Below are 16412 nucleotides of genomic sequence, written 5' to 3'. Positions count from 1 at the left end.
TGCACAACTACTCATTATACTCATCAGATTCATTAGGCCTATAACACACACACCTACTCTCATTTTTCCTTTCCCAGTTCTTATGTCACACCAAACAGACTCAACAATGCATTGCCCACCAACATCAATTAGATGCACTTCCTTAGATTTTATGTGTTTCTTAACTAACAGCATAACCCATCCTCCCTTCCTGTCTATCCTTTCTGTACACATTGTACTCCCCAAATTCCAATTCTGCACTGCTTATATCTATGACACCACGTCTCCAATATCCCAACAATATCTGCCTTTGATATCTTGACTAGCACTTCAAGCTCATCAAATTTATGAACTATACTCCTAGCATTGGTGTACATGCAAGTATACGTGTACTGTTTCTACTTTTAGTTAACCTAACACAGCCCATGTTTTTATTTGTTCCACTATGCCTCCCAACAGTCCTGGAAATCTCCATTGCCTTGCTTTCCATACTGCTGCTTATTCCAATAGCAGCAGCGCAAGAATCACTTTTGCCTCTGCCTGCAGCCACTGTTAGCCTTTTAGTCTGTGTATTCCCCCAAACTAGTAGTTTTCCAACCCACCTAACACTGCCTCGATAGCATCAGCAAATATTCTTGCACCCTTTCTATGGCAATGGTTAGGCTGCATATTCAGTACTGTGTATGTCTGGAATCCTTATTTTGAGAAGAATGTCAATCTCTTGGAATGAGTACAGAGAAGAGTAACCAGATTAATCAAGTGTACAAAAGGTTACTCTTACCACAAAAGACTTCAGTTTTGAAAATTGCGGTGCTTAGACACTAGTCAACTAGTTTGTTGGTAACCGGAAACTGGGCACCTGTGTGGAGACCTGATTGAAGTGTTTAAAGTGATTGAATAAACTAAATGTTGATGGCATCCTTATTCTTCTCAGACAATGTACATAAGGAAACATAAATTGAAAAAGGATGGATGCAGGCATAGCTACCTCTAATTTTTTTCCTCTGTGTGTGGAATGAGTATCGCATTGCATACTTACCTCATGCTGTGCTGTTCACCAAAAAAATAAATAATTTTGGTGTGGCTGGTCACCAAAAAAAAAATAATTAATGATTCTTATTATGTGATTATGATTTTTACATGTGAATTGGAAAATAATTTAATCATAGATATTTAAACTATTAGATTAAATAAATTTTACAAATGTGAAATTAGCACCCTGAAAATCATTTTTGACAGTTTTAACAATTTTATAAACTACAGAGTGAAATTTTGGAAAGTAATCCTTGAATCACATAATAAATAGCAGTTACATAAAAGCATTCAAGAGTCTTGAGTGAAGACTTTCTCTCAGAGACCCCAAGACTAGTACTGCTTATTTCTAGTAATGAAAATAATTTGACTTTTCAACAGGTAAACTTGTTTGGTTTTAAAATAAAATTATTACCTATTTTATTATTGAGATTATTGAGATTATTATTGAGATTTTTAATTAAAACTAAGGATAGAGTATACATATGGGTCTTTTCTTCTGTCTATTTGATAAATATTTTCACAGCTTTTATTTTACAAAAAATCCAGTTTTATTGACACATTTTAGATGTCTTATACGTGCATATATGCATTAGGAAATAAAATTATACACAGAAAAGTCACTATATATAAAGGAACATTTCCACCCATGATTTTTTATTCACAGAATTTACAAAGGGAATTAATTAATTTTATTTGAAAATGAAAAATAAGCAATTAAAAATTATGAATAATAATTGAAAACCTTATGACTATGACAAAAACAGATTTATTTACATACATATTTGTTTGTTGTTATTTGGTTTTTAGGAGCATTAGCAACTAAGGCCATATTGCTTCAGGGATATGCTGTGGTCATTCCCTGACCTTTCCACATCCTCAGTATTTGGTGGTCACGGGCTTGAACCCCTGTGTAATCAAGAAGTGTGTGCTACACACTGCTGCTCCTGCCCACCTGGCTACGGAGGCACCTACATATTTGTATTTAATACACTTTTCCCTATATTGTGCTGACATTGTTCTGTGAATATGGGAGGGTTTGACTCCTAACCATAAATATCTGATCACAGCATGTTCTTCATTAATAGTGCAATTGGAAGGTGAAGCCAACATGAGTATAACTTGATTAAAGCAGACTGAGTGCAGGCATCTAGTGACACACTTGACTAACAACGTAGTAGGTATGATGATAGGGAGTGTTCTGACACCAGGTGTTTGTTTTACACAAAATTGCCTTTACCTTTACCCTTGCATCAGGCAAGTTTAGGAGTAAAGACAAATATGTATACACTTTTAATTTATAATTTAGTAAATTTCAGTGATAATATGGAAGGTCAGCGATAAGAAAAATTCCTTTAAAAGCAAGAAATGAACATTACAATGAAAAAAAAAAAAAAATAGTATAGTATAAATTAATAATACCTGTATTAAACTAACCAGTGTTTTGCATTTTTCTCTTACCCAAGTGATTACTGAAAGGACTTACTGGGGTTGAAAATGAATCTGAATGAGTGTATATGGGAAGATATTCAGATAACCAGATTAATATAATAACAGTATAATAATAATAATAGCATACTATATGCTACATTTGTGTTGTTTTGTTAGAAATGATTATTATTTTGCAAAGATGATTATGTATGTTGTCAGTTCTCTTAGTTATTGTATTGTTATAATAATGTATGAAATTAAATCTTTTTATTTTGTATTTGAACTATGCATTTCAAAATGTCTATTTTTGTTTTACTTTCTTAATTGCAATAATGGTGACCTTTTGGAATTGTTTTTGAATATTTCCCTAAAATTATTATCAAGAAAAAGAAAACATTTTGAACTAGTATTCTGATAGTTTTTTAAAGGATTTTTGTGACGAAACAAAAAAAATATGTTTATCATTATCTTAAAATTTTTATCAGACCCGAATATTTTGTAACATTCATAAAATGTAGAAAAAAAATTCATCCCATATTTGAATAAAATTCCCATAGAATTTTGTTGTAAATATGCAGGGAAAATTTCCACTTTTTTGAAAACATATTGCAAATATTGCAAGAAGGTGGGAATTTCCACAGGAATTGTATTTGCAATTACACGTTTTAATTTTATATTAATAATGCACATTCATTTTAATTACTTTTTTTTTCACTTTCTAGGAAAACAATGCTTTCTTTGTTACAACAAATGTATTGATTAGCCCAAACCAGACTCAAAAAGCATGTCCTGAAGTAAGTTCAGATATCATTGTTTTTGTTATTCCCTTGATATTTCAAAATAAATGAAAAAGCTGATTTAATTCTTGTTAAAAAGAAATAGAAGTTTCAGTTTATGCCAAACTATCTAACCTTGCCAAAAAGACATTCTTTGAGTAATCGAGTTAATTAAACTCAATTTCATAAACAACATTTAATTATTTGTATCTATACAGTTAGTCCTCGACTTACGTAAGCCGAGTTACATAACTTTGGACTTAATTAAATTTTTTTGGTAAAATTGTATACTTTCTGTATAATTTTTAAGAGTGAAGGCGAATGAAGGAACAATAAGTATAAGTTTTTATTTTCATTCCCATAAAAACTATGTTGGATAATAACCTGCAGCATAACTAGAATCTAGGTAAATAACTGGAGTTAACATTTTATTTTCTGCTTTAAAAATTCTGAAGAAATATTCAACAGGTGTTTGAGACAGGTAAACTACGTCGAAGCACTTCAGAGAAAACCCCTACAACATTCAAGCCACACGGATTGTGTAACATCGGCTATTTCTTCAGAGAATTACACTCTAGCCTTTCGTTTCCACATCCTGTCCTTCCTTTCTTTCTTTTTCGATTGTAGAGGCAGTTCAGCTTTGTTTTAGAGTGAAGTGAGAGCTTTTGTTTGCATTTTGTACGTAATATTTGTTACACATGTAGGGTTTATTGTGGTAAAGTTCAAATTCATGTCCTACAATTTTGCGTGTTTAGTGTGCATTTCATTCGCATGTCATAAGGTGTGACAGCATCTCTTGTAACTTAACCCTGTGAAGTTCTCTACAGAAAATTTCATTTTGACCATTATCATGGTGCTGCCTAAGAGAAGAAGTGAAATGGTACTACTTCACTGTCCCCAGATAAAGTTTTTAATTGTTATGGTATTTAACTATTTTTCTTCATTCTTCCGAGGATATTATGCGGTTTTTGTAATTTTGGCTTATCAGAAATATAGTAGCAATATTTTATTAGTCATTCCCAAGTTATGTAAAACTTGACTTACGTAAGAAGTCCTGGAATGTATCCCCCTTACGTATGTCGGGGACAGACTGTATATTTATGTTATATTTATATTTATGTTATGTAAATTAAATGAAATTTTGGATTTCATTTAGTCCTTAAATAGCCACACATGATCGTTTTTATTTTAATTGATATGGGGAAACACTATTTTGTGAGGGAAAACCAAGCCTGTATTATCCACAGAAACCTAAAATCCTTTGTGTATTTCTTTGGACTTTTGTCAAAATTTTCTAAGCTACCCCACTGAAAATTATGATCAAAGGCATAGGGATATATTCTGCACACAAATTCAATACTCTATATATAAAAATAAATCTAAATCTCTCACTTGCATATTCATCATATTTTTGTATCTCAATTCTGGTGACAGTATCTCTCATTTTGAGTGACATGTTAAGGCAATGCTTGCCAATCAGACTGTGTCAAGACTGCTTAACTGACATTGGGATACCTCTGATTTAGGAACTACAGCATGTTTTGCATTGTCATACTCAATTTACGACTGCAGAACTTCTAATTTGTTCCATTATCAGTTCAAGAGATACCCAGTGCCTGCTCTCACAGGACACCTGACAGTTTTTACTTTCCAAAATTATCACCCCAATTCCAGCTCTTTCAGAAACTAAATACTTTGTAGAGAGGTTCTAACAGCACCCATTATAACACAGGGACATATTGTGGAGTTTCAGCAATAACATCTCTTCACAAATGTCAGAACTAGCATGGCAAACAGAATCAACACACACACGACACTCTATTACACTCTTTGGCGCCTCCGTAGCCAGGTGGGCAGGAGCAGCAGTGCGTAGCATACACTTCTTGATTAGACCGGGGTTCGAGCCCGTGACCACCAAATACGGAGGATGCGGAAAGGTCAGGGAATGACCACTGCATATCCCGGAGCAATATGGCCTTAGTGGCTCCTAAGGCCATATTGCTCCTAAAAACCAAACAAACAAACAAACAGGAAACAAACAAACAAAAAACATTCCACTCTTTAAAACTGACATTTTAGATATATGTTATAATGGTGAGACAGGCCCGTTTCCAGCTTTATATTAAGAATTAGGGACTTAGCATTGGGAGCCCACTATTCCCCCTACCCCCCTTGCAGTTGTATTCCTGTCATGAGTATTGGCTTTCAATTTCATTTAATTTTATTCTCTCTCTTTTTTTTTTTCTCATAATTTAAATATTTCTTAATTTCTATCTCTTTAGCTATTTCTTTGTTTAGGTAGTTCAATTTATAGCATGCCATGCTAGCAGGTAGCTGTAGAACCTCACTAGCATTACCGTGTTGCACTTTAGAGCAAAATTTCTCATGTTAGATTGAATTGATAATCTTTAAAATCAAGTTCCTTTTTTTCATTTTCTAACCTATTTAAGGTCTGGAATTTGTTTTTTTATTCTTAAGTTGCTTAGTGTTTCTTGTAAGATACTGTATTAATAACTTATGGATTACTGACAGCTGTTTAGAGGCAAAGAGTTTTGAAAAATTTATGGCTAGCAGCTGTTAGGCTCAAGCAAGGTATCAAATTACATTCTGAAAAAGCAAAAAAGATTAAGCAGATTTTTTGCTGATAGATGATGATTTAAAGCTTAATGATTTCCTTTCAACACTGCTTTAGCCCTTCCCTTTAGAAATCTGGAACTGTCCTTGTATTCAAGTAATGTAATGTAATTCATTTTGGCTGAGAATTTTGGTAATTTATTTATTGCATAAAAGGCATTAATAGGAATGATTAAAATTAGAGAGAGAGATAATCTTTATTGCCCTTCACAGCCATAATATAAGGCCAGGAGTTTACATTAATATTAGAATTGAAATATGAAGGAGTTCAAAAGAGATTTGTATTCCCAGAAGTAGTTTATAGAAAGAAGAAATTGTTTGCTTGATACCTTGAAATCTCTATATAGCAACCACAAATTTTCGTTTCAATCTGACAATTCTTTTTTTTTTCTTTGCAGTGCTGAATGAAGTGAAGTATCACAATGGATAAAATGGAATAGATATCAGTGATTTGATTCCTTGTTCTGCAAGGGAAACACCCAAAACAATCTGTGAAGAAATGGTTGCTATTTATGGAGAAGACTTCCTTGGTTAGAATGTTGTTGTACATTGGTATAAACAATTCAAATGCACAAGAACTTCAGTGCATGATAAAAAAATTCCAGGACACTCGGTAATTGCTGTAACAGAAGAGAGTGTTGCAAAAATGGAGGCATTAATCCTGGAAAATTACCATATTAGCATCAAAGAGCTATTTTCAGAGCTCCAAGTTAGTATAGGGTCCGTGAAGAACATCATCCATCAACAGTTGTATATGAGTAAAGTGTCTGCTAGATGGGTTTCTAGCCTTCTGACTCCTTACCAGAAGAAGGAAAGGACACATGAAATGGTGTTGATGTCCGAGAAAAAGCAAGAGGAGTTTTTTCACAGCTAGTCACCATGGATGAAACTTGGATCCATCACTATGATCCCAAAACAGCTAACGTCAAAACAGTGGAAGCATGCAGAATCATTCCCCCCCACCCACCCACCTCCAAAAAGGCAAAGGTACAATCAAGTGCTGGCAAGGTGATTCTGTCAGTTTTTTTTTTGGAATCAGAATGGCGTAATACTAACATATTACCTTCAAAAGAGCTGTACTGTGATGGCAAAGAATGTTATTCCACCTTCTCATAAAGCTACATGCAGCAATAAAAAATGAAAAAAAAAAAGACAGTGAAAGCTGTCAAAAGGTGTGTGTGCCTGCTCCACAATAATATCCCTTCTCATTCCCCTCATGCTGCAGTGAGGTCTGCCCACAAATGTATGTTTGAAATATTGGCATATCCTGCTTATTCTCCAACCTTGCACCCATGGATTTCTTCCTATTTCCTGCCCTGAAGTCTTCTTTGTGGAAAACACTTTGCTGCTGATGATGAGGTGATTTCTGCTGCCAAGTCATGGTTTGAAGGACAGTCAGAGGACTTCTACAAAATTGGCCAGTGGAAGTGTATTGAGAGGTGGAAAAATGTGTCATTTTGTCTGGTGACTATGTTGAAAAAGTATAATACATGGTGTTTGTTTTGATCTTCTATCACAACTACTGGATGAATACAAATCTTTTTTGAACCTCCCTCATACTATGCACCATGTGGGATTGATTAATTAGTTTATTGAATGTCAAAAAAGTTAATTTCAAATATATTATACCAACACCCAATATACTCAATTGATCTAATTAGCTGTTAGGCAACATTGTGAATCCTAACAATAATATTAACTTACACCTGTAAGTTAGTTTCATTGCTGAAATGCAATTGCATATCACTCCACTCATTGATGCTGATGACAGGATCTGATCAAAAGAATTCAGAATCGTTGCGTAAGTGCTAAATAGTTTAATCAGTTGATTTGCTGGTGTATACATTCGTAATCAATCCCTTTTTATGATGTTCAAAAAATTAATTAATCAATCTCATGTGATGATGTGTATTGTTTGATTTCTAATGTCGAAGCTCTCTTATGCGACATGATTGGGATCAGCAATTGGTCAATTAATCACAAAAGTTAATCAAAGTAGGGAATCATAGAAAACATATATACATACCCTTAAGAATTTTATTTTTACTTAAAATACATGTATATTTATTTACATAAAATGAGTAATTTTCATCTGTTTAGATGATGAATATAATTTTTTGCAGCATGCCCTCCACTTTTTTATAAACATTACATTATTAGCTGTTAAATCAGCCTTTTGTTCTCTATAATGCAAAGGAAGATTATCTGGGATATTATTTTTGACTACTTGAGAAATTTTTGACTCTAGCTTCAATGCAATACAGGTCACCATCACTAATCCGGCAGCGTTGGGACCTGTGGGGTGGGGTGCCAGATTAGTGAGTTTGCCGGATCACCGGTGGTTATTTTAGCACATACAGTTTACCCAACAGCTAACCACCTCCTCCTACCTTTAACACGTTATTTGCCAAGCCAAAAATTCCCCAGAGGTCAAAAAATATTTAGCAAATAATTTGATTAGTAATTCTAAAATAACTATTGTAATGTCAGTGTTGTTGTTTTTTCGCTTAATATATATATATATATATATATATAAAAAGAGACTTTTTTTTATGTCGCATATATGTGGCTGACGTGGCCCAGTAGGTTACTTTATTTCTTGAGAAGCCATGTCAGCCACATACGTGTGATGCTATTACAGCATACATATGAAGGTCGTTTGTGATTAGTTTATTGTAGGCATGGCGAGCACTGCAATAAAACTAACTGCTATAAAATAAACTCTCAAACGTCACAATAAGTTTGTCAGTATTGTTAGAGATTTTGTGAAAACAAGTTCGTTAGCACGCTGTATTATCCATCATATTGTGTTGTGTTTTTCCACAAGTTTGTACAAGTGTGTTATAAAAAAAAAAAAATCTAAAAAGGAATGGCTAAAAGAAAATTACTAAAATAAGAGGAACTGAAAGAAATTGCTGGAATTTACAATTAAGCAGAGTTAAACTTCTCACAGGACACACCGCTGTCGAGTTTTTTCAGAAGTTCAACTTTATCTGTTATGGACAATGTATGGTTTGTGCTTTACACCACGAAGCACTTCCTTTATGCGTTAGAACCATGGTTGGGGCTAAATGTGAGCAGGTTATAATAATAATAAATGCAAAAAAACAAGTGAGAATGGCTTGCCAGTGTTTACGAGTTCACGGCAACAGCTGATGCTGCAACCAATGCCACCAAAACAGTAACGGCAGGTCAGTGCAGCGACCCGGGAAATTTTAAATTACGTTCGCGGAAATTATGTCCAAATTAGCAGTGGAACCAGATTAGTGATGGTCGACCTGTATCTTCATATTTAACTTCATCTGTTTCTTTCATGGTGTGTATGATTACTGCATTGTCCACAATTTCATTTTCCAAAAAAAATCATCACTGATTTGTTCAAAAACATTGTCAAATTCGTTATTGTATGCCATCTTGCTATAAATTTTCGAAACCCTCAGTTAGCCTAAAATCAGTTAATAAACTATGTTCTTCATTATCTTGTAGTTAGGACACCATAAGTGTTTTCAACCTTGGGCCAAAGCTTTCTCCAAGTTTTAGTAAAGGTTGAACTTGGAATTTAGAATCAGTGGGACCAACTGATGATGTTATTATTATTATTATTATTATTAGCCATACGTCGCAAGGAAGCCTGAGGCTTATGCTACACCAGCCAAAAAAAAAATTCTGAATTACCCTGAGAGAGAGAGAGAGAGAGAGAGAGAGAGAGAGAGAGAGAGAGAGAGAGAGAATCAGAAGAAAGGAATCACCAGGAAAGAGAAGAATGATGATATCCAGCTCAGGACCCTGAGTGTGCCAAGCTCATACTCACCAGATGTGAGCCCCTGGGGTAACAGTAAATAAAAATGGACTGCATTCAAGGAAATAATCATAGATGCTACTAGGATTTTCATACCAACTAAGAAATAGTGTTCAAGGCATAGACTTAAATGAATGTTATATGAACTAATGAGACTCGTTGCAGAGAATAAAAATCCATGGGATGCATATAGATTATCAGGTGATTCAGAAGCCTATGGTAGATATAAACTAGTCTGCAATCAAGTTACAAAGGATATTAGGCAAGCTAAGGCAGATTATGAGAAATCTCTGGCAAAGGATGTAAAAGAAAATAGCAAAGACTTTTTTTCTTATGTAAACCATAGAAGGAAGAGGATGAATCACATTGGTCTACTTGATATCGATGGTTCAACTTTTGAAGACCCTGTTCAGGTTGCTGACAAGCTGAATAAATATTTTGCATCTGCATTCAGGCTCCTCCATAGCCAGGTGGGAAGAGCAGCAGTGAGTAGCACACGCTTCTTGATTAGACCGGGGTTTGAGCCCATCACCACCAAATACGGAGGATGCAGAGAGGTCAGGGAATGACCACCGCATATCCCAGAGCAGTATGGCCTTAGTTGCTAATGCTCCTATAAAAAAAAAAAAAAAAAACCAACAAAGAAGCATCTGCATTCACACATGAGAAATTCTTTAGGGGAGTGAATGCCAGCAGTTTATCAAATTCTACTAGGGAGCTGAATGATTTTTTAATAACTGAGAGGATAGTGGAAGAGAAATTGCTGAAGTTAAATGTAAGAAAGGCACCTGAAGTGGATGAGATTTATCCAGTTATATTAAGGGAAGCAGTAAAGGAGGTAAGCAAACCTATAACCATTATTTTGAGAGCATTCTTGTATTCGGGGTAGCCTCCATGGATTGGAGATGTACGAATGTATCCCCAGTTCACAAAGGGGATCAAAGAATGACTTGAGTAATTACAGACCTGTTAGCTTAATTAATGATTAATGATTATTCATTAATTAATGACCTAAGTACTTAATGGCCTAATTACTTAATTATTATTCCATTATTTTCCTTTCAATTAGGTAATTAAGTAATTAAGTAACATGACAACACCACCAGTCATGCACAACCTGAGGGCAGCTCAAATGTCATTGGCAGATAGTGAAGTTCTGCTGCTCAGAATGGGGTCATTGTCAAGAAGTTATTTGGTGCACATGATGACTAATTGGACAGGAACCGATGTGAATAGCGACACCACGTCAAATGAGGCCATTATCTAATCTTTTGAAATGGTAAGACCAGAAACCAGGCATAGGAACTCTCCGTTGTTTGAAATTGGGTGGACAGTGTTGTCTACTAGAGGTGAAAGTAGATTGGTGACAAACTTCGACAACTCATATGTCGGGGAGCAACAGCAGGAGACAATAGGTCGTAAGGGGACACTGGCTTGTGAACCTTCGGCAAACCGTAAAACTGTGGAATTTGGCATCCTGAGGCATGTAAATGCCAGCGCATGGACTCAGAAATCTTACCAGACTTGAACCAACTGGACCAGACTGTTGACTTTGGTCTCCCATCGCTCCAAGGTCTTAATTGGAGGGTCATGCATTGGTTTGTAAATGAAGGTGTCTTGCAAAAGAGATAGAGCTTTCATTTGGTAGTCTGACCATTAGAATGATGGGTGTTACCTGCACCCATGCCACGTGTTTCACCTCGCATGACCACCATGACTGGGCACCTGATATTCTTTATTTTATTTTATAATAACACTCCTTCTCCAACTGAAGAAGGACTACGCAAGTCCGAAAGCTTTTGGGCTAAGGTAAAGAAAGCCAACACGATTAGACCGCGGTTCGAGCCCATCACCACCAAATATGCAGAAAATTAGTTTCCTGACACCGGACTCTAAGCGCTGCTCGCTCGGTAAACAGATGGTAGGTGTTATCAGTCTGGAGCCGAAATCGAGAAGGATATATTGATTGACAGGTAGGGGTGGCAAACGTTGAAATGAAGAGAAATTTGTAAGGAAAATAAAACGTTGGTTGATTTTTTGATGAAAACTAAATTAGTAAAAGTTTATTTTACTAATTTTTTTTTTTTTTTGTTTCATTTTTTTGTTCTTCATTATGTTTTTTTCTCATTATTAAAAGCAGATTTTTGGAATTCATGAGTGTTTTTACTATATTGTTGATTTAGGTTTGGCCTAACCTTACGAAAAAAGGAAAAGTTTTCTTTATTTTTCGTTATATTTCGTAGCCTGAACTTAAATGGTAGGTTAGGAAATAATAGAATAGGTTTCCTTACATTTTGTGACCTAACCTTAAACGTTAGGTTAGGAAATAATAGGAAAAGAAAGAAAGATTCTTTATATATATATATAGTGAATAGCTATTGAGCTGTTGATTGACATTATGATACATGTGTATCCGCACGAGTGTCTTAAAAGGTACAGTAATAAAAAATTAATATTTTTTAATAAACAATTTATGCGCATAGTCCACCCATGATTCTAAAGAAAAAAGGTTAGGTTACCCCCTCCATTTCGGGAGGAGTTCAAGCTCCGATGGGATTCAAGTGGAGATAACCTGACCTTCTTTCACCATTAGGGCATATTATTGAAAAAGAAAATAAAAATACAGTAATAAAAAAATTTATTTTTTTATGAATGTATTTCTAAAAATGACTGTAATTCTAAAGAAAAAAGGTTAGGTTACCCCCTCCACTTCGGGAGGGGTTAAAGCTCTAGTGGGATTCAAGTGGAGGTAACCTGACCTTTTTTCACCATTATGGAAAGCGTTCATTAGGGCAAGTTACCATTGAGGCAAGTGACCATTAGTGCTACTAAACCGATGTTATCATGTGTTGTGTTCACGCACCAATCAGCACATCATTTGCCACGCCTACCTGTCAGTCAATATATCGTTCTTGACTTCTGCTCCAGACTGATAACACCTACCATCTGTTTACCGAGCGAGCAGTGCTAGAGTGCCGTATTGGGAAACTAATTTCCCGCGTAAGTTATCCGACGTTTCTCGTCGTTCTTGTGTTGCCTTTCTTTACCTTTGTCGCTTTTGGTAGATTTATTTATTTTATTTGCTTAACTAGTATTAAAGGATTTTTATTCAAACATTGTTCTTTTATCTGTTTCTCCAGTACGACTGAAAATATATATTTAAAATGAATCCAGGAGACAGGGGTCCTTTCTAATTCATACACTCTGCTTTTGGCCTGCACACCTACAGCATTGTTGTGAAGCTATAGAAAAGCTTCATCCTCATAGCCCACCATAATCAACATCTTTGGTTCGCACACAGGTGCAAGGCTAACCGCATCATTCCAGAAGGCTTCTGCTATAGAGCACCATTTCCCCACAAGTGTATGCAACGTGCCTATCAGAATTTCAGTTTCAAAACTTTACAAATCTGGATCAGCAGTCTTCATCGGGACCTGCAACGCACTTCCACCAGCAAAGCTGTCCTCATGTTTGAGCTTAGAGACCTGGTCCCCTCCTCTGTATATTCCAGTATTGTCTAGACTTTGTTTCCAGGTGGTCTCGGAATCCGACTGATATCGCTCACGACAATAAAGCAAGTTCAGCGATCTAGTTCTTGAGGCCCGCACCACTAGTCATGTGCAAGGAGCCTCTACTGTGAACTGCTCTCAGTTTTTGTTGGACTTTAATGACAGACGCTTGTCCAATGAACAGGTGGAACTCCTCACCCTGTGGATGAAGTTCACCATTCTGCCCTTGCAGTCCTCCACTCACAGAACTCGCCATGGGTGTAGAGGTGTCGTTGATACGTTTGTCTGAAGAAACTGCCAATGCAATTTGCTTCAAGACTGTGGCAATTCTGCAGCGTGCCCATCCAGTTAATTCCAACCTTAACTGACGCCAAATCTCTGCTCTCAACTTGTTGAAAAGAGATAATTCCATTGTCATCCTGCCAGCCGATAAAGGACACCATACCATCGTTCTGAATCAGTTGGACTACCAAATGAAAGCTGTATCTCTTATGCAAGACACCTCCATTTATGAACCCATTCACGACCCTCCTGTTAAGATCTTGGAGAGGTGGTAAGATTTCTGAGTCCATGTGCTGACGTTTACATGTCTCAGGATGCCAAATCTCGCAGTTTTATGGTTTGCCAAAGGTCCAAAAGCCAGGTGTTCCCTTATGACCTATCATCTCTTGCTGTGGCACCCCAACTTATGAGTTGTCGAAGTTTGTGACCAATCTACTTTCACCTCTAGTAGGCAACACTGACCACATGATTTCGAATAGTGGAGAGTTCCTACACCTGGTTTCTGGTCTTATCACTTCAGAAGATCAGATATGGCCTCATTTGACATGGTTCACTATTCATGTCGGTTCCTGTCCAACTAGCTATCACGTGTGCCAAACAACTTCTCGACAATGACCCCCTCTGAACAACAGAATTTCACTATCTGCCAATGATGTTTGCAGTGCCCTCAGGTTGTACTTGACTGGTGTGTTTTCATATTCAATTAATCCCTTTACTGTCAAATTCATGGTACAGCTATGAGTGCAGCCATCAGCTCGGTCACAGCAAACATTGCTATGGAAGAGCTGGAGGGTTGCATGTTTGTGAATTTTCCAGATCCTATGGCCTTTTGGTGTCGCTATGTCGACAATGTGTTTGTTGTCATTCCTCCTGCACCAGGGGACTGACTTTTATGACACCTCAACTCTCTGTCACCCTTTATTCAATTCACCATTGAACTGGAGTCGGACAATACTCTCCCCTTTTTAGTTACTCACTTCTGTCCACTGCAAACCGATGTGTGCTGGCCAATTCACCAAATACGGGTCAGCACACACTCACAGCCAGCTTCTTGGTACCACGCGAGCCCTGCAAACCCGCACCCGAACTCATTCCAGTTCTGGATGTGAAAGGTGCGATGAGATTGTTACTGCCTTTAACCCCTACTACCCAGGCATGTCACAACAGCTCTCTAAATTTTTACGAGGCCATGGGATAAAGTGCTTGCAACTACTAGGCAGGAAGTTGCAGTTCCTCCTCTTGAGGATAAAAATGTCGAAATGTCGACCTCCCCCCCCCTTTGCACAGTGGTTTGGTGTACCACATTTTCTGCCACGACTGCACTGGCTTGCTATGTTGGGGAGTCTGGCAGGAGGCTCTAAAGTAAAATCTCCAAACATGAGAGATCAGTCTGTTCAGCAGATTCAGAACACTGCGATTACGGAGCACTTCTGGTCTTCCCAGCACAACCTCGATCCATGCCATGATGTTGAAATTATCGGCCATTCCCTACACTACTCTCATCGCATCTGGTTGGAATCGCTCCACATTTCCTGTTGTCGAGGTACCTTTAGCCGAAATAAAGGAGCCTGCATCCATCCCATCATGGAAGCGCTTATCCTCCAGAATGATAACCATTGGCACATGCTTCATATTCAAGCACTACAGTTACAGCCACAAGCCTCCACTTCCAACAACTGATTGTTACCTGCATCCGTGTCACGTGTTTCACCTCACATAACCACCATGGCTGGACACCTGATATTCTTTATTTTATTTTATAATAATGCTCATTCCCCAACTGAAGAAGGACTGCATAAGTCCGAAAGCTTTTGGTAGATTTATTTATTTTATTTGCTTAACTAGTATGAAAGGATTTTTATTCAAACCTTGTTCTTTTTATCCATTTCTCCAATATGACTGAAGATATATATTTAGCAATTATGAGTTCCGCTTGCATTGCTACAGGTGGCTACCATGATTTTCTCTTGGATTTTTTGTAACCTGGTAGGTTACAAAAAATGTAGGCTCCACTTTTATTGCCATTATTTTTGTGGGTAACATCTTAAAATTTAGACCTGTTTTGTGGATATTGAATTGTTATTCTCTAGTCAGTTTTTCTCTGTGATACCTTAAATCTTCTGTAAATTTTTGAGCAGAAGGCTGATCAGGAAATGATCTTCTCCACTAATACTCAATACATGAATACTGCGATATAAAATATCTAAGATATCTAATTTTCTAATATCCAAGCCATCTGTCATTCTTGCTATAAACATTTCTGTATCATCAGTCTTTTGATGGAAGACCAAGGCCTTTTCTTTTATGCTGCTTTTATGGGTGTGCTGGTTGGAGTTTCACATCATCTTTTTTACATAAACCACAGCTGTAATGCATTGTCTGCTATCTCTAATTTTGTTTTCTTTAAAGTAGAACAAGAACTTAACTTTTCTTGTGAAACAGACTGAGTGCAAAATCCTTCTAGATTTTTTTATAATTTCTTTACATTCATTTACAGTTGTCTTACCCATACAATTCAACAGAAATTTTTTTAGAGACTCACCTTTATTCAGTCTTTCCAGAGCATCTAACTTGATTTTCATAGGAACAACAACTTTCTCTGTTTTCTCCTATATTTCATTAATTTATGTAATATTTAATTAAATTACTTATGTAAACCCGTAGCCGAGTGGGCAGGAGCGGGAGTGCAGTAGCACACGTTCTTTGAGTAGACCAGGGTTCAAGCCCCTGACTGCTGAATACGGTTGATCTGCCAACCCGCACTGGACCAGCGTGGCAGATTATGGTCCATTTCCCTCAACATGAATTGTTGAGGAGGCTTTCATCCTGCAGTGGGTTGATAATGGCTGCACTTTACTTTTTTACTTTTTTTTTTTGATTGTGCAAATATGTGGTTTGAAACAAACACACAGCTGACCTCTCAGGAAGCGTACAACTGAACAGGGACACAGTATACTACACTGGCCTGCT

At 36.7% G+C, this 16412-nt stretch overlaps 1 protein-coding gene across 1 annotated transcript in view; it reads left to right on the top strand.

The window, feature by feature from the left end:
• Positions 1-16412, top strand: part of LOC150085930 (P2X purinoceptor 4-like) — a 118044-nt gene that overhangs the window by 15596 nt on the left and 86036 nt on the right. The window contains exon 3 of the mRNA XM_090374745.1: positions 3165-3236. Within this exon, the coding sequence (XP_090230871.1) occupies positions 3165-3236 (72 nt within the window). The remainder of the gene's footprint in view (positions 1-3164; positions 3237-16412) is intronic.

The sequence above is a fragment of the Mastigoproctus giganteus genome, chromosome 5 (assembly GCF_048544385.1).
Source record: "Mastigoproctus giganteus isolate SK-2022 chromosome 5, ASM4854438v1, whole genome shotgun sequence".
In the NCBI taxonomy this organism is placed as follows: Eukaryota; Metazoa; Arthropoda; class Arachnida; order Uropygi; family Thelyphonidae; genus Mastigoproctus; species Mastigoproctus giganteus.
Note: the sequence above shows the minus strand (reverse complement) of the source record. Positions and strands in the feature narration are given on the sequence as shown.